Source organism: Cryptomeria japonica, chromosome 5 (assembly GCF_030272615.1).
Source record: "Cryptomeria japonica chromosome 5, Sugi_1.0, whole genome shotgun sequence".
Classification (NCBI taxonomy): domain Eukaryota; kingdom Viridiplantae; phylum Streptophyta; class Pinopsida; order Cupressales; family Cupressaceae; genus Cryptomeria; species Cryptomeria japonica.
Window position 1 is genome coordinate 32,519,126 of NC_081409.1, and position 24,827 is coordinate 32,543,952.

A 24,827-nucleotide genomic window follows, 5' to 3' on the forward strand; every position below is an offset into this window, starting at 1 on the left:
ACAAAAAGCTGATTAAAATTTGGAAGAGCAAGTACCGGACAAGAACTCATCACCTCTTTAAGTTTCTCAAATACCTGTTGAGTTTCCTCAGTCCATCTGAATGCCCCCTTTTTGGTAAGATCTGTTAAAGGTGCCCCAAGCTGTGAAAAACCTTTGACAAACCGCCTGTAATAACTGCATAAACCAAAGAATCCCCTTAATTCTGTAAAGTTCCGTGGTGGTGGCCACTCCAAAATGGCTCTTATCTTCTCTTGATGGACCTGTACCCCTGTTGCACTGCTCATATGCCTTTAATACAAAATTTCAGTCATTCCAAATTCACATTTAGAGGCCTTTGCATACAATGATTTTGATTCCATAATTCCAAGAATTGTGTCAATATGTTTCAAATGCTCATCCCATGTTTTTCTATAAATCAATATGTCATCAAAGAATACTAGCAAAAATTTCCTTAATTGTTTGTTAAAAATATGATTCATACAGGCCTGAAATGTTGCCGGAGCATTTGTTAGACCAAACGGCATAACCAAGAATTCATAATGGCCATAATGACAAGGGAAAGCAGTTTTATGAATATCTTGTTCTCTTAACTTAATCTGATGATACCCTGATCTCAAATCAATTTTAGAAAAATAAATGGCACCATGTAATTCATCTAACAATTCATCAATTCGAGGAATCGGACACCTGTTTTTGATTTTTTTTTGTTAAGAGCTCTGTAATCAATACACATTCAAAGTGTTCCATCCTTCTTTTTAACCAACACTGCAGAAGATGCAAAAGGACTAGAACTAGGTCTGATGTGCCCCATATCCAATAACTCCTTAATTGCTTTTTCTATTTTACCTTGAATGTTTTAAGATGTCTATAAGGAGTAGTTATCACTGGTTTAGCACCTACTTCTAATTCAATAGTATGTTCGAAACCTATATCAGGTGGAACTCCTGGAGGAATATCATTAAAAACCAAATGATGTGAATCTAATACTGTTAACAAATCAGCTTGGTAGGATTTAGATTCAAAACCTGATACCTTGTTGGAGATTAAACATTGTGCTAACAATGCTACATCTCCGTGTCTGAAAATAGCTTCCATTCGTTTCACACTGACGATCCTGGGCCCACTGTTAGACATACCACGAAGGACTACTTTCTTATCATCAATTTTAAAAGAGAATTCCATTCTTTTAAAGCTCTGTGTATATTCATCTAATGTTTCCATCCACTGTATGCCCAGAATAACATTAGTGTCAGCCAGATCAATCACATAGAAATCATCAGTAACAGTGTAATTGGCAAGAGTAATATTCAGTTTAGGAACTTTATGAGTGCTAGACAAATTAGTTCCACCTGGTACTCTAACATCAAATCCCTCATGTTTTTCTGTCTGCAAACCACGTTTTTCTACGAGTGTTGCATCTATAAAATTATGAATAGAACCGCTATCAAGCATAACAATTACCCGTTGTCCATTCAAAACTCCTCTAACCCTGAAAATATTATAATGTGGGGTTCCTGTCATGGATGCTATGACTCCTCCTTGTTTAGTACCTGTTTCTAACTCAGTAGTCTGATGTGTTCGATCTATGTTAGGATCAACATTTTCTTCATCCTCACTATCAGACATAACCTCAATATAATGAATTTTCCCCTTCCCTAAACATCTGTGCCCCGGCTGCCATGCTTCTCTACAACTGAAACAGAGTTTTTTCCTTCTGAGTTCTTCTCTTTCCTCCTTATCTAGCTTGTTTCTAGGGAATTCATCTTTGTTGCAAGGTTGTTTGTCTTTTTCCAGTTTAGGGGGTGGTCCTTTGTTAAAAAATTTTCCTTTTGAAGATGGTTCTAATTCTCTTGCCTTTTTGACAGTTGTTCGTAAAGTAAGGGGGTTTAAGGATTTAACCCACCCTTTGAGGGAATCAAACAATCCGTCTATAAATATCACAATCTTGTGCCTTTCAGAAATTTCAGTGACTAAAACTGCCAATTTTTCAAATTCAGAGATATATTGTTCCACAGTTCCAGTTTGCTTAAGTTGAGTCAAATCCTTAAGGTGTAGTTCAGGATCCTTAGAATCAAACATATCAATAAGTTTCTCAGTAAACTCAACATAAGTGCCTATCAAATTGTGGCCCAAAGTTATTTGCCCATGATGCCACCATTCATGTGCTATACCGTCAAGGTGTAATGCAGCATATTTAATTGCCTCCTCTTCCAACATAGGGTTTAATTGGAAGTAGGTATCTAATTTTTGCACCCAAGCCCGAGCAGTTGTTTTACTTGTTCCGTCAAAATAAGGAATGGACATTTTTCCAATTTTCCTTCGCAATTCATTGTTATTCCCTCACTGTCCTCGTGGCGTATGTTTCATTCTAACATCTAAATATTCTCTAAAGGTCATTGTTGATCGGAATTCTTCACCGGAATCTAACCAATCCTGATGTATTTCTGCCTGTATTTCTCTTATTGTTGGTTCATTTTCTAGTGGCTGGTTTCTAGCAGTAAATGTGGGCATAAATGGTCTAGCTGTTCCTGATCTCGTTGGCTGATTATTAACTGACTGTTCATCTCTACCCCCATTGTTTTGATGCTGATTATTTTGTCTTCCATTATTTTGATGTTGATTAATATTATTAGTCATAAACTGGGTCATCAAGTTGGTCATTTTATTAACATTATCCTGCATGTCTTGCTGACTTCTGATCAATGCAGCCAATAAATCCCTATTGTTATCCGGGTCTCCCATGTTGGTTTCAAAAATAAATTCCTCATCTGTTTCTATGTGGCTATCCTCAATTTCAAATGGGATTGATGAAATATTCTGTGCTAAAGGAGAGTTTGTAAATCTGTTTTGACGGGCCCTAGTACTTCGGAAATTATAATTTCTTTGGTGCATACTCAGTTGTGCATTAAATTTTTTCTAAAAATGTGCATTAAATTTTCCTGAAAAATACCCTACAGGCTGGCAGGATTTAAAGCTCGGATACCACTGTAAAATACCAGACTAAGCATGACTGTAAATGACAATATTCTGCAAAAATCCCTGTCTGAGTTTAACATGCAATTATCTATACTGTAAAATGTCTGATTAAGTATGATAGCAAATAATTATTCATCTCCAGATTGAATAATGTTTTAATTAACCATCTGATCAATGGGGGTTCTATGTATGACTCTGTATAGACTCTAATAATACCTCATGTTTGTGAAGACAATCAATTTCTGACAGATCTCTACACTATAATATTCAAGGTAATTTTCAAACAGTTCTTAAGCAATTCACTAGGCACCTGTCAACTTGCAGCGGCTATCCACGTCTGCAGCATTAATGGATCATGCGGTGTTCCAGAACACACCTCCTCTTTGTTCGTATCATTTCACGCGTTTGAAGTACACCTCTCTGTGGTGTATTCTTTGCACAATACGAAATTTTGTAGTTTCACGGGAGCACAAGTGTCGGGTTTGCTGATTGATGACTCGCCGCTATATATTAACCACGACGGAAGTTCCTCCACCGTATTCCACCTCTTACACTTGAGACTCCAATGGTCTCTTGGTGTCTGCGTGGACAGGACGGAAAAACCCGAAGTCCGGTCTTCTCCTCACGCAATGTGGACAAGAGATGTATTAACCACTTTACCCGATATCGGGTCCCTCTCATACCAGGAATAATCTCGGAAGTATTCAACGTGCCTCCTTGCCAAATCTCCGGGAAGCTCTTCTGCAATCTGATATTTTGAATGATATTTCAACGCTTCTCACTGTATCGTACTCTTGGGTTCTTCGTTCCACTAGGCCAGTGAGGCTGGCGAAAAGAAACCATACATAAACTGGAAATCTCACAGATTATCCACCTTAATTTGAAAAACGTTGCTTTGCAAAAATTCCCCCTTCCTCATGTGCCAATCCGCATTTTAAAGAATGGAGACGGGTAAAATTCCCGTAGAAACCAACTCCCGTAGAGTGGATAATCAAATAATAGTTTAAACAAAGTATTTAGGCAGCTATTATTTAACTTTAATCTTTATTGAGAAAATCAAAGAACTCTTATTATGATATATTAGTCAGTATTAGTACTAATATAAAATAAGGAAAGTTTACTTTATTTATAAATAATACCAAATAGTTTTAATTTGACGGGGACATCACAGACTTCCACACTAGGTGCAGAAACCGGTTCTTCTTGTAACACTTCTTCAAGTTTCTTCTTCCATGTTGTCTTCATATCTATTTTAATAGTTTCAACATCAATCTTTCCTTCCGGAGTGACCGGTATATCATCTGATATGCTCTTTCTCATTCTGCAGGTTCTAGCAGGGTGTCCCGGTTTGTTGCAATGATGGCAAACCATTCCAGGTGATCTCCAAGGTCCATTATTCATGTTTCCATTCTTCCTTCTGCATGTTGCAGCAGTGTGACCATTTCCATGACAGATCAAACAGGTTGTTCTCCATCCAGTTGCCGCTTGATAGCCACCGCTACCTAACTGATGATTATAGGTATTAAACCAGTTTGGATTCCGGTTCCCAGAGGGTTCAAGAAAAACTCCTTGACTCCTTTGAGGATACCTTCTGGTGTTGTGCATGACAGACCTGCATTCAAATGCTCTATGCCCAGACTTGTTGCATGCATAACAATTTTCATTGAACCTATTGGATCTAGGCTTATTGTTTAGAAAGTAAGGAAAGTTATTGTAAGCCTTATTTCTACATACATTAGCAGTATGTCCTTCTTTGAGACAATTAAAGCAAACAGGTTTGAACTTTTTCTTACCTTTATCCTTTGATGTCGGTTGCTTCTTTGATGCTACATCTTTTGTTCCAGAGGTCTCACCTTCCTCATAACCAGAAAAACCAAGTATTTCCTTTGACTCAGTGAGTTCTTTGGAAATAGCAGCATTGGACTCCTTCAAGGTTGCATTCTCAGAAATAGCCAAGTTTAGTTCACCTTGCATTTCTTCTTTTTCCACTTTACTCTCTTGGAGATGAGCGGTAAGTGCACTGATTTCTTGCTTCAGCTTGGAGATCTCATGATCTTTGTCTTCTACCAGATTTTCAGCTTTTCTCCGATTCTCAAGCTCTTGACACATCCTGATAGTCAGTCCTTCAAGTTCCCTTCTTAGGTTGGCATTAGACTCATTCAGTTTTTCAACTTCTTCAACTAGGGCTTCCATGTCCGCTTCATCAAAGGAACTGTTTTCAATTAGTTCTATCAGTTTTTCAGCATGCTCTCTTCTTTTTGCCAGAGAGGCCTTATATTTGACTTTAAGTTCATCATAGGCTTTCTCAGTCTGAGTGAGCCGATGAGTAAGTTCCCTCACAGTGTATTCCCCCATATCTCTTTCCAAGTGGTTAAACTTATAGAAAGGTTGGCTCTGATACCAATTGATGGATACTAAGAGGGGGGGGTGAATTAGTATACCAAAAAATACTGAACTTAAACAATTTAGCAGTAAACCGGTATAATAGTTTTACTAACAAACCGGTTAACACAAATGCAAACCAAACAGCAAATAAGGCATTCACCCATAGAAGCAAAATCACCATAACACGAGATTTTGATGTGGAAACCCAAATGGGAAAAACCACGGTGAGATGAAACTCACAAGTGACTATCTGCAGAATAGTAACTAGACCGGTTAAGGTCATACAATGTTCTTTACTAGAACAGATCCTGTTAGGAATCTCAATCTCTGTTAGGAGATAAGTCCGATTAAAGACTACCTTGTGAGAGGATTTCAGATCCATAGTTGTGAACCACCTTATTAGAGGATTTACAAAGGCTTTGCCAGGCCTACCCGGTTAAGGGGTTACAGACTTGTCGAAGATGTGAGTAATCAACATGTGAGTGATCTAAATACTAGCAGCTTCTGCTTGGTTAGATCCTTGATAGCTCATTGTTAATGCATTTCAGCATTACTTTAGTCTTCAATATCTTCACACTTTGTTTCTTCACACAGACCTTATCTTCTTCTGTGATCGCACATGCAAAAAACTTCATCAACCACACAAAAACCCTAACACCCCCTAAAACCCTAGACATGATGTGCTTATAAAGGAATCTGATTTCATGTCGGTGCAATAGGATTACATTGCAAGTGCCTAGGTTCAGTGCATCTGGACACATTTGGTAACACGGCACAGAATCACCGCCAAAGTGTCGGTGGATGATATAATTTAATAATAAAAATAAAATTAAAAAATTAAAAATTAAATTATAATATAAAGAATATAATTAATTAAAATTTAATTAAGTTAATGAATGGTTAAAAGACATGGAAGGAAAAGTTGTGACTCCCTCAACAATAAGATATAAAAGGGAGAAGAGAACCTCATTTGGGAGGGGGATAACTTGGAAATCAGAAGTGCAGGTCTGATTGTGAAAGGTTGTGTCCCTTTCAAAGGGCAGAAATAATGAAGAGTTGCACACTTTCAAAGGGTGTTAATGGTGAAAGGGTGTGTCCCTTGCCAAAGGGCATACAGGATGAAGAGGTATGACCTCTCCCTCACATTGAGAGATATAAAGAAAAAGGGGGGATAGTGCTAACAAGGATAGCCACATTGGAAGCAAAAACCATGGAAGGAGTAGAGCGTACCCAGCATATCCAGGATACACCAGCGATAAGTGAACGATAAGTGGTTTGCCCTAAACCGTGGGACATACTTCATGAATAATGTCGTGGAATTCGAATCATACCGCAAGATAAATTAAAGCAGAATAGCCGGTAAATAACAGAGATACATTCTAAATTAATATATCAGAGATGCATTTAGAATCAATGTTGCAGAGATACATTCAGAATTAGCATAATAGAGATGCACTTAGAATTGTAATGACACTTCTAGAGACAGAGATACACTCAAGATTATAATATAATAGTGATATATTAGTGATGTTAAATAACAATTACCATAAGATTGTAGAGATACACTTAGAATTAAAACAGAGGAAATAGAGATTGCTTCAGAGGCAATTTACAGAGCTAGGGATCATTGAGGCATTTCAAAGCAGAATTATATTTAAGTCCCTGATAATGTCTACGATGATTGCTCCTTTTAAAGGAGCCATAGAGACCAGAGGGCATAATTGAATGCCAAAACTCCAAGAGGAATCCATAGACAGATTCATAGGGAATCTCTTAGAGACAATATATATTATATTGTAGAGGTTAACCATATGCATATGTTAGAGATAGAGAAGTTTGAGCAGGGGTGGGATCTCTGCCAAGCTTTGAGAACATTAATGATTTCACTCATTAATAGAGATCCCAAATAGAGACCTTAAGAGGACGACATCCTGGGTTGCTCCTAACTGAGAAATATTTCTCAATAGAGGGTTGGGTCAATCCAAATAAGGTCCAACTGAGTATTGTATCTTTTTTTATAGATACAATAAATCAGTTAACATTATTTGTTAAATATGTAGAATAACGTATAGCATTCTTTCTTGTATAATTGCACAAATAAATATATATGTTTAATTATCTTTCATATTGTTTGTATACTAACGTTTGTTTGCAGGACTTGAACGCCAAATAATCCAATCCCCAAGTGGGAACATTACATCTTCACACTCTGTTTCTTCACACAGACCTTATCTTCTTCTGTGATCGCACATGCAAAAAACTTCATCAACCACGCAAAAACCCTAACACCCCCTAAAACCGTAGACATGATGTCCTTATAAAGGAATCTGATTTCATGTCGGTCCAATTGGATTACATTGCAAGTGCCTAGGTTCAGTGCATCTGGACACATTTGGTAACACGGCACAGAATCACCGCCAAAGTGTCGGTGGATGATAACTCATCACAAAAATAATACCGGTTGGTAACTCATCACAGAGTAATACCGGTTCATACATTTACCTATTACCGGTTTGCCAAAATGAAGACTGGGAAAAATGATAACTGCTGCTTCAATTCCTTCATACCGCTTGAGATCCTCGAACCACTTGAGGTCTTCATACCGGTTGGGATCGGTAGACGCTTTCTGCAAAAACCAATAGCCTAAAGGCTATAATACATAATACCGATTTGGAACAAATACCAGTTGAGCATAACTCATACATACAAAAAGTGATCTCAAAGCAAGTGTGTGTCCATCAATGACAATCACAGCAACATCATCAAAAATGCCAACAGTTTAATCCTTTAATTTTCCGGCCTTTAGCAATTTCGTCTTCAAGCTATTAAATAAATAGATACAAATGCATTCGATGATTAGACAATTCTACTTGCTTAAACTTTCATTATACCCTTCTCCTCTAAAGGACGCAACTCCTCTCATGCCTTTTTGTTAACAAACTAAATGTGATTAACGTCTACTCTCTCTCAAACAGGTGTGGCTTTCTAAATATGAAGAAACACACACGCTTATACTGAGAGGGGGGGGTAAATCAATATAAGTCAATCTTTAACTAATTACACTCAAATAATCACAATGAAGCAATCAAAAAAAAATCCACACCCATAAGAGACACAACATTTTACGTGGAAACCCTTACGGGGAAAAAACACAGAAAAATATTGCTTGTATAAAATCTTCCTACAAATGTCATAGGCACCAACCCATAAAAGACATCAATCCTCTCTTAATGATTCATAGGCACCACCCACCGGAGACACCAATCTCCTTTAATGAGGGGCACCAAGCTCCCAATCTCCACAATTAAGAGGCACCAACCTCCAAAGAAATAATATGATAATTATATGAAACTTCTTCTTTGATCAACTCTAATTCTCCTCCACAAATCTGCTCTAAAAATGCTTCTTTAAATCTGCTTATAATCTTCAATACTTTCAACTCATAGATCTGCAATAATATGCCTTAAGATCTGATCATAAATCTGCAATAATTCACTTTTAGGTCTGCTCATAAATCTGCAATAAATTTCCATAAAGTCTGCTCATAAATGTACCTTAGATCTGCTCTACGATTTGCTCTAGATCTGCTCTAAAATAAGAATGATATTCAATAATTGCTTACCTTGACAACTCCTCACAAAGTCATCTTTTATATCATCTTTAAGGGGGGTGAATACATGAAGAGACATGATTATTGCTAAAGGCCACCTCTTCATTTATATGCAACTCTTCATGACAAAGCTATGGCCACTTGCCTTAGGTTGGCCCCTTTGTAAATATTAATTAATTTTTCATATCTTCAAAAGAGGCAACAAGATATGAGTCGGCCAAAGATAGGATTTAAATATTAATATTATTTTATTTACCAAATCCCAAGGAAGGGTGTCACATTTAGGAGGGTCGGCCTGCATAAAATAAGGAAATTTATCTAATGTTATCACTGCCATTGATAGGATAAATTCTGCCTTGCAAAGTAGTAGCCCTTGGTCTTCATACCTTCCATTCCCAATAGCTTCTTGATACCAGCAAACTGATTTCTTCTTTGCCATCAATGAGCACATTCTAATAGAATAAACCTACCAACATGCTAGAGATTGTTCTTAATAGAATATAAGGAATTGTGGCTATAGTGAGTGTAAATACAAGGATCGGTATCCAATGAATGGCTGCAGCTTTCCCTTCATAATTGATTTAGGCAAGACGGCAACCTGTAAAAAATGATTTGCAGGCTGCCCATGATATATAAATTTAAGGAGGTGGCTTTGCATATTAACACCAACAATGTGTATGCATATGTGATTGTGTGTGTGTAAGCTTTCGATCACGTGCTTCTGGCTACAGGTAATGCATCTCAAAAAATATAAAAGACAGTAACTACAAGAAATAATAGATTAAATCAAACAACTAATAGGTTCTAAATTGAACTTCAGACTAGCACAATCAAATCAACTTTCAGAATTTGAAATAACTATAACCCTCCATTTAGTTTTCATGTTTAGTGTTTCTTTATATCCATATTTTAGATTCATTATCCTAGATTCTATATGACCAAGAGCATAAACAGTGGAAAGATGGCATATTATTACACGCATTGCAAGATGCTAATTTAAAAACATAAAGAGGTACTCACGTTTGTTCATCAACAATAACATAAGTGAATGGCGAATTTCCTGTTTCTGAAACCTGCATTTTCAGTGCCTATATTAGAATGAACATTGAAATCATAAACGAAGTCATAAATTTTACATATAGTTAAAGACATAAGAGATTTTACTAGAGTATTGTTATGAAATTCAGATATATTTGTTTATAGAATGTAGTATCCCTTGACTAATCTGACCTCAAGTTGCTGATTAAACCCTCAAGGAATATTGTCGAACACTTTGCATACAATGTCTGAACTTGCTGTTATGAGTTTCTATTTGTATTGTTTCGGTCTTGTTTGCTCTAATTGATGTTTTTGAATGCCTCTAACCATGAAATATTGACTATCAATGTCATAGAAATGATATGCCAACTGATTTTGACCTTATTCATGCATATAAGTGACTAAAAATAATAACTACAGCTGCTTGACAAATCATCAAACACTTGGCATGCAACCTGATATCTCCTTCATTAGAAGCAAACCAAGTATATTACTGATATACAACTATTCTAAATAATGATTAGATATCACTATGAGTTCATGGCAATAATATTCTGAAAAGACACTCATACAACAACTTGGCATTTTATCAAACATATTGCATGAAACACAATAAGTCAGAAATAGCAATTAAACCTTCATAGTCATTTCATCAAGCATTCGCCTTGCTTCCTTTACACAGCCTAACAACACCCTCACTGATTGTCTGAAAACTATAAGAGAAATTCTGATTATAAAATAAGGATGATTCGCTAAGGAAACAAGGAACTTTTCTTCCAAATCATGCTACCACTGTGAGAAGCAGAAACAACAATGAAAAGTGAGAATGCTTGCACCTGGTACTGTTCTTTATACAGCATAGCACTAGACCTTTCAATAGTGAATATAATTCTAGAAATTACAAACGAATGGACCAGACATAGGTGCCAAGAGAGAAGAGTTCCACTGTAGCATGCACTATTCATGTTACTGTAGCGTCACTATTCACGGGTACTGAAGCAGCACATCAAACCCTTGTAAAACCTTTGAATTTTTCACCAATATGCACAAATAGAACTCCACAATGAAGCTCTCCTCAAACAATAATATCAACTGGTATTGCACAGCCTCAGAATTCCATAAACATTGAAGAGTTTTCATTCTCCAATGCTAGAAATGACTGAAACCCTTGTGTATTTCTATACACAGCTCTCATATCAAAGCACAAGTTAAAAATGTCTTCAAGAACGAATCTCTTTTTTGCTTTTAGAACCTTTAAATAGCCTCACAAAGGAAGTCGACCTCTTAGTTGCATTTAATATTCATTTGAAATCCACTTTTAGGTTTTTAATAAAAAACTTTATATTATCTCCTTATACTTGGGCACTCAACTCAATAAATATAAATGTAGTTTAAGTTGTTTTTGTATGCGGGAAAAGTGGGTCAATAAAACTTAATATGTGAAAAATTGCTAAATGACTTGTCCACACACACACACAGAACTTCTTGATGCAAGCTATGGAGTAATAACGTATTACTCAACTTCCCAAGATGGGTTCCATGGTTCTCTATCTTACAATGTCCCTCAAACCAATGTTTTTGCTCTCAGATCACTGAGCAAAATGGTTTAGGGATGGCAAATGCAAGAACGAGGGATGCTTTGATAGATTTTAGAATGAAATGCATCCTAAGCTATGCATGATTCTAAAAATGCAATAAACTAAATGATAAAATGACAAGATTAGTATGAATACTATCCTAGCATACTATATTAATCTATGATTGAGCTAAAATGATAAAGAAATTATTCTAAACATGCATATTTAGACTAATTCCTGATTTCAAAGAGGCTAAAATGATGAGCATAAAAATGATATGAAAGCTTGAAGGTATTTGAGCATAAGTGTGATACTACAAATTTGGATGATTTAAAATGGAGGAATAAGAGCTCTATTTATAGCACAAACAGGGCAATGGATGGTCAAGATTGAAAGGTTTAATCAAGGGCCAAGTTTGAAAGTTGGGGATCCATGTGCACAATTTGCACCAATGAAATGGTGACAAATGTCAACATAGGGTTGGGTTGAGAGAAGGGGTTGGAGGCATTAAAGGCCTGAGAAGACCTCATGGTTATCTAGAGGGTAAGGGTCAAGTCTAAGTTAGGCTTACCCACTGGATTAAGAGTTAATCCAAGGATAAATCTTTGTGCAAATGATTAAGAGATAATCATGGTCAAAGCATTAAAGGCCTGATGAGACACTTGGGTTGGGTGAAGGTTGAGTTAAAACAAATGTTTTAACCATGTAAGAGGGTTTGAGAAGTGACCTCCCCTTGCTTAGGGATGTGACAAAGTTTAGAGGAGGGGTTAGGCTAATTAGAAGTGATTAGAAGATTCTAGAAGGGATTAGAAAGGGGTTTAGGATTTTGCAAGGGGATGGAGGGATAATAAGCTTTAATTGAATTAAATGATTTTCATTCAATTTGGTTGAAATTTGGAGAAATTAAATATATTAGATTTATTCAATTTAGGATAACTATTTAATTAAATTTGAATTTAATTAAAAGTGGATAGGGGAGATTTAATTGAATAAAATGATTTATTCATTAAATGGGTATAGTGAATTTAATTTAAATAAATTGAGTAATTTACTTAATTAAATAGAAGAATGTGGATAATTTAATTAAATTGGATTTAATTAAATAGAGAAATGAACATAAAATATTCATTTAGGAATATGGTCATTTTTATACGTCTACATTTTGCCCCTCTTTGAAGTGACGTGTGTGCACATGTTATTTCAAAGAAAATGATGTGTTTTTGTGATTTATGATCAAATGCAATTTTTGTATCGCTCTTATGATTTGCAAGTCATGCCCCGACTTTGATTTGATGTGTGATGCCCCAGATTCGATATTTTGATGGTGATGCCCCCTCGGGAGATGAATCAATTTTTTTGAAAATTTTTGATTTGATTTGATGAGTTGCGTATGATGTGTATGATTTCGTGCATGTAAAATGTGTGTAAATTGATTCATCTCTCGATAAGTTACAAATGTTATGGTATAGGGGAGACCGCGACCATATTACAGGTCCATTCGGCTAACCCTAATTTCATTTTCCTCCTATAAAAGGGGAAAAGGGCTTGAATTAGATTCATTTGTGCTTTATTGACTTTGGAGAAAGAGAATTTGGTCTACAGAGAAAATGCCTATTCCGTATCATAGACACCGTTTCGAGTGCATTCGGAGGTACCGGAGACCTGTAGCGCATGGACCACCAGTAAGTCAATGTTTTTGACCCTTTTTTGACTTTTTATTTTGTCGTTTTTAGTCTTTTTTTATTTTCAAAGTTCGGGTTTACCGGTTTAGCGCGTCTAGGGTCTAGATTCTACACACTTGGCCTCCCATTTGAATGGTACATTTTTGTGTAGTAAATGGTTAAATGGTAGACTTTTATCTGCTAGCTGAGCGATGAATCGCCTGATTGATTGAAGTCATCCTTGTAGAGATCTGAGTTGACTGATAGTCTTTGGTGGTGGCATGTCCATAATGGCTTGTACCTTTGCTGGATCTACTTCAATACCTTTAGCTGAGACTATGTAGCCTAGTAACTTGCCTGATGTAATCCCGAAGACACACTTCTTAGGGTTAAGCCTGACTTGGAATTTCTCCAATCGATCAAAAATCTTTGTCAGGATGCTGAGATGTTCTGCTCTGGTGAAGGATTTAGCTAGTAAATCATCCACATAGTCTTCCATAAATGTATGCATCATGTCATGGAATATTGTGGTCATTGCTCTTTGATAAGTGGCCCCTGCATTCTTTAAACCAAAAGGCATAACATTCCAACAGTACGTTCCCCAAGGACAGGGGAACGCGGTTTTATCTTGATCTTCTGGGGCTATTTTGATTTGATTATAGCCTGAGAAACCGTCCATCAGTGAGAGCATTGCATGGCCTGCTGTGAGATCTACAATGATGTCGATACTGGGCAGAGGAAAGTCGTCATTTGGACAAGCTTTATTGACGTCTCTGAAGTCAATGCATATTCTGATACTACCATCTAGTTTTGATACTGGAACGATGTTGGAAATCCATTATGCATAGTCAATGGGTCGAATGAATCCGACATCTAATAGTTTCTTTAGTTCAGTTTTGACCATGAGTGCCACCTGTGGATTCATCTTTCGTAGCTTTTGCTTTACTGGTTTAACTCCTGTAGAAATGGACAGATGATGCATGATTAAGTGTGGATCCGCTCCAGGCATATCAGCATATGACCAAGCAAAGTTAATTTGCTGTTCTTTAAAGAAAATGATGAATGCTGATCTTTCTACCTCTGTCAGAGATTCTGCAAGGTGTATGTTTCTGGCTGCTTCCGTGGTACCAATGTTGATTGATTGAGTGGGCTCAATCAATATGGGTGATCGCTCATGAAAGTGCTCAGGAAGAGTGTCAAGTCTCCCATCGTTAGGTGCCTTAAAAAGGTTTTCACCCTCAGATGCATCCTTTATTTTTACTTTTTTGTGATCTAGAACTGCCATTGACTGGTTTTCAGCAGTAGATCCTTTATTTGGTTCATTTTGCGACTGAGAGACTTGGCACTCCCTGGTTTGTAGAGATCGTTATTGTGTTCACTGGCAGAGGCTGTTTCCGGATTTACGGTACATAGGTAATGGATAATAGATTCGTCATTTGGGAAAATTGGTATATCATGGATTTCAGGTTCATCCCAATCGATGAGGTCAGGAAAGACAAGTGGTAAGGAATCATTAGGTGGATTAAGTTCGGCTACTGTGAGTGTTAGGATAGAGTTTTCATCGTGATTGTTCTTGGTTTTAAAGAAGTTCAGGATTTTGTCGAGGTCTTCGATGGTATTATCCTCTACATATACTTGCTCATAATGTTCCTGTTCGCTTTCCTCGGCGTCATAGATATTCTGCGGTCCAAATTCAAGAGGCCTATCTTCTGTGTTATGTTCTTCTTGGGAGATAGATATAGAATCAGTATCACTAGGGATATCTGTAGTAGCATTGAAGCAGGTACCCCATTCATATTCATTGGAATCCGTCTCATAGGTATCATCCCAGATTCTATCTGTGCTGTAAACTGGTATGTTATACGGTGAAAACAAATCTTTGATGATGGATACCATTTTGATGGTTTTTGTTGATTCTGTGTCAGATCCGTCTTCTACTTTCTGGATTTGTTCATAGACTGTGCTTCCTCGGGGAGGAATAACGGTATCTGGAGATGACATGATTTGTTCTTGAGATATTGGTGTATGAATATGAGTTACTGCTGCAGATAGGGCCTTCTTATGACTTAGAAGCTTTTCCTGATGCAACTTCTGATCTTGACGTTCCCGTGCCTTGCGGATTGTTTCTGCAGATTCAAAGAGTGCTTCCTGCCAGGATTCTTCTTTGTACTTCGTCTTTACTTTCCATTGAGGTTTGGTAGGTAGGTGTGGCGGTCGTTTCAATAGGAACGTGAGTTTAGAACCCAATCCTGCTTTGTTTCTGCTAGGTTGTGAAGGAAGATCTATAGGTTCAGTGACTCCTCCTTTGCGTTTTCCAATAGGTCCTTTACCGCCATATCCCATTTGCTTCATGATTAAGTAGCCTTTTCCATACAGGTGTGTTGGTAGAACAATGTCCAAAGCGGCTACTCTATGATCTTCTTCCTCATCTTTGTATAACCAACTAAGAATATCCTTATCTTCTGATTCATGTGCGAGAGTGCCCAGTTGGACGAAAGTACCATCAAATTTGGTAATGGGCTGAGTGACCAGATGTGTTGATGTAGTAGGCAATCCATGAGATCTAGGTGATGTTGGCAATTTAGCCAAACATAAAGGCTCCAAAGAGTATTCTCCCATACCTTGGTCTTTGATTTGCATTTTCTGTTTGAAGTCTCTCCATAAGGAGTTGGATTTGGCTGTTTGTGGATCTGATATTGAAGATTTTTGTTTTTCTCTATTATGAGGAACCAAACTGTCCTGGGCTGCCCCCATTGCGCTGCAATGTTGAAATGGATTGTGATCAGCAGATATGGATATTTCTTGTCCATCATAAGGAAACTTGACACACTGGTGATACGTAGAAGGTACTGCTTGCATTTCATGTATCCAGGGTCGTCCTAACAAAATATTGTAGGTTAGATCTATGTCCAAGACCTGACATATAGTATCCTTTTGTGCTGGTCCTACTTGAATAGGTAATATCACTGTTCCTTTAGAGGACCATTCCTCATCATCATATGCTTTTATGGTAATCTTCTTGCAAGGATCAATAGATTCTTCTGAGAAGCCTAATGCACGGATAAGCTTTAAAGTACATATATTAAGGCCAGCTCCTCCATCTATTAGGACTCTTTTGACTCGGTGTTTGCAAACAATGACTTCGATATGGAGAGGAGTATTATGTGGATGGATCAAGGAAGCATCATCATGCTCTGAGAAGGTGAGGTTATGAGGTCCTGTCATATGGGCGACCATGGCTTGAAATCTGTCTGTATCCAAATTTTGAGGTACATTGGTTTCCAATAGCGCTTGTTCTAATATGTCTTTGTGCTTTGGCGATAGTTTCAGCAATTCGAGTATAGATATCTGCGCTGGAGTCTTGCGTAGTTGGCTAACCAAGTCATATTGGATTTTTGATGTGGTAGTTGTAGGTGCAGTATGTCCTTTCAAGACATATTTCTGAGTTCGGGTTGTGACATTGACAGATTCATGATCATGCTGATCTCGAATGGTGATGACATTTACTTGATGATCTTCAGCTGATATGTGGTTGATGGTGTTGTTGTAGATGTGATTCATACGAGCTCCGCGTGTATCATCTGAAGTTGATGCTCCATGTTTGTTGTAATTTGGGAGAGAATTTTTAAAGGCTCCGTGATCACCATTTGTTTTGAGACCATCGACCGTTAAGTCACCTCGATCAATCATGTCCTATACTATATGTTTCAATCTGATACACTCATTTGTCCTATGACCCTTGTTGCGATGGAAATCACAATAGTGTGAATCATTCCACCAAGGTGGTTTGATTAAGGGTTCATAGTTGTTGATTGGAGGCAAAGAAAGAATTTTGTTTGCCAAAAGTTCTCTGAATGCTGATTCTAGTGATTGCCCCAGTGGTGTGAAGATACGCTTTTGGAAATTATTCATGTTGCGTGAATTGTTGTTAGGTCCTGGATTCATGTTTTTGCTTTGAGTATCGTTGGTGTTATTTGTGTTGAGTTGTCCTTAATCAGTGTTTTGTGCATATGTGTTAGCACTAGGAGTAGCATTTTTAGGATTTTTCGTGTTTTGAGGATTTCCGGATAATGCAAGCGCTGGTTGCTTAGATTTGAGATCATGTGTTTCACTATTGCCTTCATTTTTGTTTTGAGTCCAAAATCGAGATTTGTCAAGGTTGGTGTTGTTCTGGTTATTGTAGTTTGATGAGTTTGTTCCTTCCTTGTAAAATTTGAGCGTTCCCTTTTTGACACAAGCTTCTTCCACTTGAATGCCATTTTCAATCAATTTAGCGAAAGATGGTATGCATTGAAGTTTCAATCTGTAACTCATTTCGCCATTTAAGTTATCAATGAAGATTTCCATTTTCTCCTTTTCGGGAATATCTCGAGGATATCTGGAGGCCATGCGTCGCCGGCGTTGAAGGAATACCATGAATGTTTCGTTGTTCTTTTGTTTGGTATTGCAAACATCTAGCATGGTTATGGCATGTTGGATGTTGTAGGAATAGTGGGTTATGAATTTGTTAACCAACTCATCAAATGATCTCACAGGCGGTGAGATTTTGGATAACCATTCCATGGTTTGCCCTCCCAAGCTTTTGGGAAATAACCTCATCAAATAGGTGTCATCATGAGCAAATTCAAGGCTCAGTGTGCAAAATCCCCGAACATGATCTCGGGGATCACTTTTCCCATCATACTTATCAAATTTGGGAACGTCTGAGTTTGGTGGAAAAGGTACCATGTTCAATCTTCTATCAAATGGATAAGGACAGATTTCGTTTAAAGAGTACCGCACTGCTGTCCCTTGTTGCATATCCTGCATTTGCCTTTGCAACATTTGCATTTGTTGAGTAAGGGCTGCCAAATGTATATTGTCTTGTCGAGGGAAAAGTTCTTGCATTGTATTGGTTCTCAACTGAAAAGGTGTGGTAAATGGTATATTTTGCTCTGGTGTTTCTAGCTCAGGTATACGCATTTCTGGTATGCGTTGTTCTGGAATGTGTTGCTCTGGAATATGTTGCTCAGGTATGTGAGTTTCTTCTTCTCTTTGTTGTTCTTGATATGCATATTGTCGAGATCCGGTTTGAAAAATGGTTGGGTCTAAATTTTCGGGAAGTTTAACGCCTTTGCTTGTAAGCATGAGCAGATATTTTTCTTTGTCATTTTCCATGAGCTTTTCTACAAGTTTTTGGAAGGGTTTTCCTAACATTCCCGAAGAAGTGCTTCAGTAATTTCAGGTTCTTCTACGGGTGGAACTTCAAAAGGATTTGACAATCTTCGATTCATGCTGGACTCAACGTGTGCCTCGCTTTGTTTGTTGCTTTGAGAGCGAGTAACAGGCATTTTAGTAAAAACTTTCGGTGACAAAAGGGACAAAATCCTCTTCGATGTGTTGCTCAGGGGTGGGTGGTTCTGGTCGAGATGTGTTATACGTGATGCACTCGTTGGGCAAGAATACTGGATTGATCTTTCCGCTGCGGTTTATGGTTTAATTAAAAGCAGACTTTTGAGAGTATGCTCTTGTTTCCAAGGGTTCCTTATCAAATTTGCTAGATTTGTTTTGAATATAACGTTTGACGTGATGAACGAATACCCGATGAGATTTGAAGAGTTGACAATTTATGTATAAGAACATGTTTCTCTTGATGAATTTGGCAAAACTAGGTTGTTGTTTCTTCAATGTGATGTTACGATAAAGGTTCCTTCTTCTCAGAATAAGGGGATTAGTCATGCATGAGTGATCAATGGTTTTCTTTGATTGGTTTGGATTTAGTTGTTTCTTGTTTTGAAAATTTCAAATCTTACTCTATCAAATTGAAGGCTTTTAGATGCCCCTTCACGATAAAGCATGTCAAATGATATGGATAAAAGCTTCCCGATCTAGAAACTTGATTTGACAATTTGAAAATTTTAAACAAGTGTTTTGAGATAAAAATCCGTACGATGGTAAAGGATTCTGTTGATACTGATGATGAGATTTCCGGATTATGATAGGAGAGACGTCCTCTATTGCGCGACTCATTTAGGATTCTGACAGCGTTCGTTTTGACACAAATTTTGCTCAAGAAATAGTTTTAGTGATTTGTTTTTGTCACTCTGGTTTGATGAAAATGATGTTGATGAAAAATGCTTCTAAAAATGTTTTTGAAATTTCCAAAATTTTCCAGGTTTTGCTCCCTGTTTTTCTGTTTTTTATCACGCGCTAGAACAGAGTCTACATGCGCTACTGAAATTCCTCTATGCGCTAAAATAACAAGCACACGCACTAGGCTGCCCCCAGACACGCACTAAAGTTTTGGGACTGTTAAAATTGGTTTCCCAACTGTTGAAAAATCTATGCGCTATCCTGGGTCTGCTAAGCGCTAACTGTCGGACTTTATGCGCTAATGTTTGGTCTTCACGCGCTACGCTGTTGCTTCCACGCGCTAGACTGTTTTTCTGATGCGCTAAAGGATTTTACACTGTTTTGCCTTAAGATGAAACGCTACTGTTTTGAACCAACGCGCTAACTAGTGGTTTGGATGTGCTAATAGAAGTATTCCACGCGCTAAGAGGTTGCTCTTATGCGCTAAACTGCCCTGATTTTTCTTTGGTTTGGTTTTTGTGAATTTTTGGATTTTTGTTGCAAATTTTTCAAGTTTTATGGATGATTTTCTGAAGTAATAAATGCAAACACAGCATAAAAAGTATAAACCATTTTGCCTAATCCAACAAAAAGTGTATGTTCTGCGAAGATATGTTCAAATCCCCAATGTTTCAACAGGTTTGATACAAATAATAAACTTCAGATAGACTCTTTAGTCAAGGGTCATAAATAACATCATAGCCCACTAGTCTCGATACTCCGTCAGCTCAAACAGCCGTGTCACCCCCTAGAGGCGCCCGTCTTTTTCTCTTTTGCCAGAAATTAACTCAAAGTGAATTGCTTCACAGTTGAGTAGTTATCTTGGGAGATATATGGTGAATAATCTTGGCGGCGGATTCTTTCCCACCCTTGCACTATGATGTTATAAATGTCTGGTTACTGACTCGGTTCAAAGTTTCTATTTCTATGGTTCGTAATCAGGCTTCCCGTTCGGTCGTCAGTGATAAACTCCCTCAGGAGGCTTCCCGTTCAGTCGTCAGTGATAAACTCCCTCAGGAGGCTTCCCAACCTTTAGAACAAAGGCTTTACGTATCTCAAGGATACTGGGGGAAGGCTAATCACTGCGCGCAACCGTTGAAAAGGACTTTCGTCACTTTCCACATTTGATTATAGTGGGTTGGAATTCTTGGCGTCAAAGTCGTTCTCCACTTAGGTCGTTCCCTTCACACCGGCCATAAATGGCTTTAAGAGTTGATTGCAACTCCTCGGGAAGGCAGGCCTGCTAAAGGTTTTATTGCTTGAAGTAAAGAAAGCTGTAAGAGTGGTCTGGATTTTTTATCACCCAGTTAAGGGGAGAGCATATTCCTTTCACTTTCGAGACAAAGCAATCAAATTGGTTTATTTTATCCTGTCGATTCAGTGATTTGCTAAAATCTATGTGGAGATGTTGCTCCACAAAAACATGGTGTTTATTTTATCCGTGCAAAGCAATGATTTTCTAATCTATGAAAATGAATGCGGTCAACAAAGTAAATTCGACGGTTTGGTGGTCAACAAAAGAAATCGTTTTTAAAAGAAAAATGGCCCGCTCCGCCTGCAAGAAAATTGTTAAGAGTCCTGCTAGCAAACCAGGGAAAAAAAATGTTAGATGATTTGGGGGACTTCCACAAGTCTAAAATCTCAGTTCGGCTACAATTTTTTTAAAAAAAAATTTTTTTTTTTTGTTTTGTCTGTGATGCGCTACAGAACAAACTGTAAGCACTACAATATATTTTCGATGCGCTAAAATGAAGTATCGACGCGCTACACTGTTTGCTGGATGCGCTAAACAGAGAAGCGAATGCGCTGCTCTGGTTTTCTTTTGCGTTTGAGACCCACAGGAAAGCTAGTGATTTGATGCGCTAATGCATAGACCTCACGCGCTGGATTATGGACGGCAAGCGCTAACTGGTAAACTCGATGCGCTAGGAGGCAAACCCGAAGCGCTAATAGATTTTGTAGATGCGCTACTCCGTTATTCTTCCACGCTGAGACCTACAGGAAAAATTTTAGTGGCGGTCATGCGCTAAATAAAGGACTGTAGGCGCTATACTAGAGACTCCACGCGTTGAACAGTGGGCTAGATGCACTAGACTGTTAACCCGATGCGCTAGGGAATGTTTTCCACGCGCTGATTCCTGTTTCCCGCGGACCTGCAAAAGTGATTAGTTTTAAAAACCGATTTGATATTTGGGGTCATGCCCCACGGTGGGCGCCAGAAATGTATGCGGGAAAAGTGGGTCAATAAAACTTAATATGTGAAAAATTGCTAAATGACTTGTCCACACACACACACACAAGACTTCTTGATGCAAGCTATGGAGTAATAACGTATTACTCAGCTTCCCAAGGTGGGTCCCATGGTTCTCTATCTTACAATGTCCCTCAAACCAATGTTTTTGCTTTCAGATCACTAAGCAAAATGGTTTAGGGATGGCAAATGCAAGAACGAGGGATGCTTTGATAGATTTTAGAATGAAATGCATCCTAAGCTATGCATGATTCTAAAAATGCAATAAACTAAATGATAAAATGACAAAATTAGTATGAATACTATCCTAGCATACTATATTAGTCTATGATTGAGCTAAAATGATAAAGAAATTATTCTAAACATGCATATTTAGACTAATTCCTGATTTCAAAGAGGCTAAAATGATGAGCATAAAAATGATATGAAAGCTTGAAGGTATTTGAGCATAAGTGTGATACTACAAATTTGGATGATTTAAAATGGAGGAATGAGAGCTCTATTTATAGCACAAACAGGGCAATGGTTGGTCAAGATTGAAAATTGGCAAAACTAGGTTGTTGTTTCTTCAACGTGATGTTACAATAAAGGTTCCTTCTTCTCAGAATAAGGGGATTAGTCATGCATGAGTGATCAATGGTTTCCTTTGATTGGTTTGGATTTAGTTGTTTCTTGTTTTGAAAATTTCAAATCTTACTCTATCAAATTGAAGGCTTTTAGATGCCCCTTCACGATAAAGCGTGTCAAATGATATGGATAAAAGCTTCCCGATCTGGAAACTTGATTTGACAATTTGAAAATTTTAAACAAGTGTTTTGAGATAAAAATCCGTAAGATGGTAAAGGATTCTGTTGATACTGATGATGAGATTTCCGGATTATGATAGGAGAGACGTCCTCTATTGCGCGACTCATTTAGGATTCTAACAGCATTCGTTTTGACACAAATTTTGCTCAAGAAATAGTTTTAGTGATTTGTTTTTGTCACTCTGGTTTGATGAAAATGATGTTGATGAAAAATGCTTCTAAAAATGTTTTTGAAATTTCCAAAATTTTCTCTGTTTTTCTCTCTGTTTTTCTGCTTTTTATCACGCGCTAGAACAGAGTCTACATGCGCTACTGAAATTCCTCTATGCGCTAAAATAACAAGCACACGCACTAGGCTGCCCCTAGACAAGCGCTAAAGTTTTGGGACTGTTAAAATTGGTTTCCCAACTCTTGAAAAATCTATGCGCTATCCTAGGTCTGCTAAGCGCTAACTGTCGGACTTTATGCGCTAATGTTTGGTCTTCACGCGCTAAGTTGTTGCTTCCACGCGCTAGACTGTTTTTCTGATGCGCTAAAGGATTTTACACTGTTTTGCCTTGAGATGAAACACTACTGTTTTGAACCAACGCACTAACTAGTGGTTTGGATGCGCTAATAGAAATATTCCACGCGCTAAGAGGTTGCTCTTATGCGCTAAACTGCCCTGATTTTTCTTTGGTTTGGTTTTTGTGAATTTTTTGATTTTTGTTGCAAATTTTTCAAGTTTTAAGGATGATTTTCTGAAGTAATAAATGCAAACACAGCATAAAAAGTATAAACCATTTTGCCTAATCCAACAAAAAGTGTATGTTCTGGGAGGATGTGTTCAAATCCCCAATGTTTTAACAGGTTTGATACAAATAATACACTTCAGATAGACTCTTTAGTCAAGGGTTATAAATAACATCATAGCCCACTAGTCTCGATACTCCGTCAGCTCAAACAGCCGTGTCACCCCCTAGAGGCGCCCGTTTTTTTGTCTTTTGCCAGAAATTAACTCAAAGTGAATTGCTTCACAGTTGAGTAGTTATCTTGGAAGATATATGGTGAATAATCCTGGCAGCGGATTCTTCCCCACCCTTGCACTATGATGTTATAAATGTCTGGTTACTGACTCTGTTCAAAGTTTCTATTTCTATGGTTCATAATCAGGCTTCCCGTTCGGTCGTCAGTGATAAACTCCCTCAGGAGACTTCCCAACCTTTAGAACAAAGGCTTTACGTATCTCAAGGATACTGGGGGAAGGCTAATCACTATGCGCAACCGTTGAAAAGGACTTTCGTCACTTTCCACTTTTGATTATAGTGGGTTGGAATTCTTGGCGTCAAAGTCGTTCTCCACTTAGGTCGTTCCCTTCACACCGGCCATAAACGGCTTTAAGAGTTGATTGCAACTCCTCGGGAAGGCAAGCCTACTAAAGATTTTATTGCTTGAAGTAAAGAAAGCTGTAAGAGTGGTCTGGATTTTTGATCACCCAGTTAAGGGGAGAGCATATTCCTTTCACTTTCGAGACAAAGCAATCAAGTTGGTTTATTTTATCCTGTCAATTCAGTGATTTGCTAAAATCTATGTGGAAATGTTGCTCCACGAAAACATGGTGTTTATTTTATCCGTGCAAAGCAATGATTTTCTAATCTATGAAAATGAATGCGGTCAACAAAGTAAATTCGACGGTTTGGTGGTCAACAAAAGAAATCACTTTTAAAAGAAAAATGGCCCGCTCCGCCTGCAAGAAAATTGTTAAGAGTCCTGTTAGCAAACCAGGGAAAAAAAATGTTAGATGATTTGGGGGACTTCCACAAGTCTAAAATCTTAGTTCGGTTACAATTTTTTTTAAAAAAATTATTTTTTTTTTGTTTTGTCTGTGATGCGCTACAGAACAGACTGTAAGCGCTACAATATATTTTCGATGTGCTAAAATGAAGTATCAACGCGCTAAACAGAGAAGCGAATGCACTGCTCTGGTTTTCTTTTGCGTTTCAGACCCACAGGAAAGCTGGTGATTTGATGCGCTAATGCATAGACCTCACGCGCTGGATTATGGATGGCAAGCACTAACTGGTAAACTCGATGCGCTAGGAGGCAGACCCGAAGTGCTAATAGATTTTGTAGATGCGCTACTCCGTTATTCTTCCGCGCTGAGACCTACAGGAAAAATTTTAGTGGCAGTCATGCGCTAAATAAAGGACTGTAGGCGCTATACTAGAGACTCCACGCGCTGAACAGTGGGCTAGATGCGCTAGACTGTTAACCCGATGCGCTAGGGAATGTTTTCCACGCGCTGATTCCTGTTTCCCGCGGACCTGCAAAAGTGATTAGTTTTAAAAACCGATTTGATATTTGGGGTCACGCCCCACGGTGGGCGCCAGAAATGTATGTGGGAAAAGTGGGTCAATAAAACTTAATATGTGA

At 37.9% G+C, this 24,827-nt stretch overlaps 1 protein-coding gene across 9 annotated transcripts in view; it reads right to left on the reverse strand.

Annotated features, from left to right (window-relative positions):
- LOC131057390 (uncharacterized) overlaps positions 1 to 24,827 on the reverse strand; it is a 208,873-nt gene that overhangs the window by 131,604 nt on the left and 52,442 nt on the right. For 6 of the 9 annotated variants that reach the window (XM_059221075.1, XM_059221072.1, XM_059221073.1 and 3 more), the window contains exon 6: positions 9,992 to 10,059. In XM_059221075.1, the coding sequence (XP_059077058.1) occupies positions 9,992 to 10,059 (68 nt within the window). The remainder of the gene's footprint in view (positions 1 to 9,991; positions 10,060 to 24,827) is intronic. The other 3 variants (XM_057991557.2, XM_057991555.2, XM_057991554.2) reach the window with 1 other exon arrangement.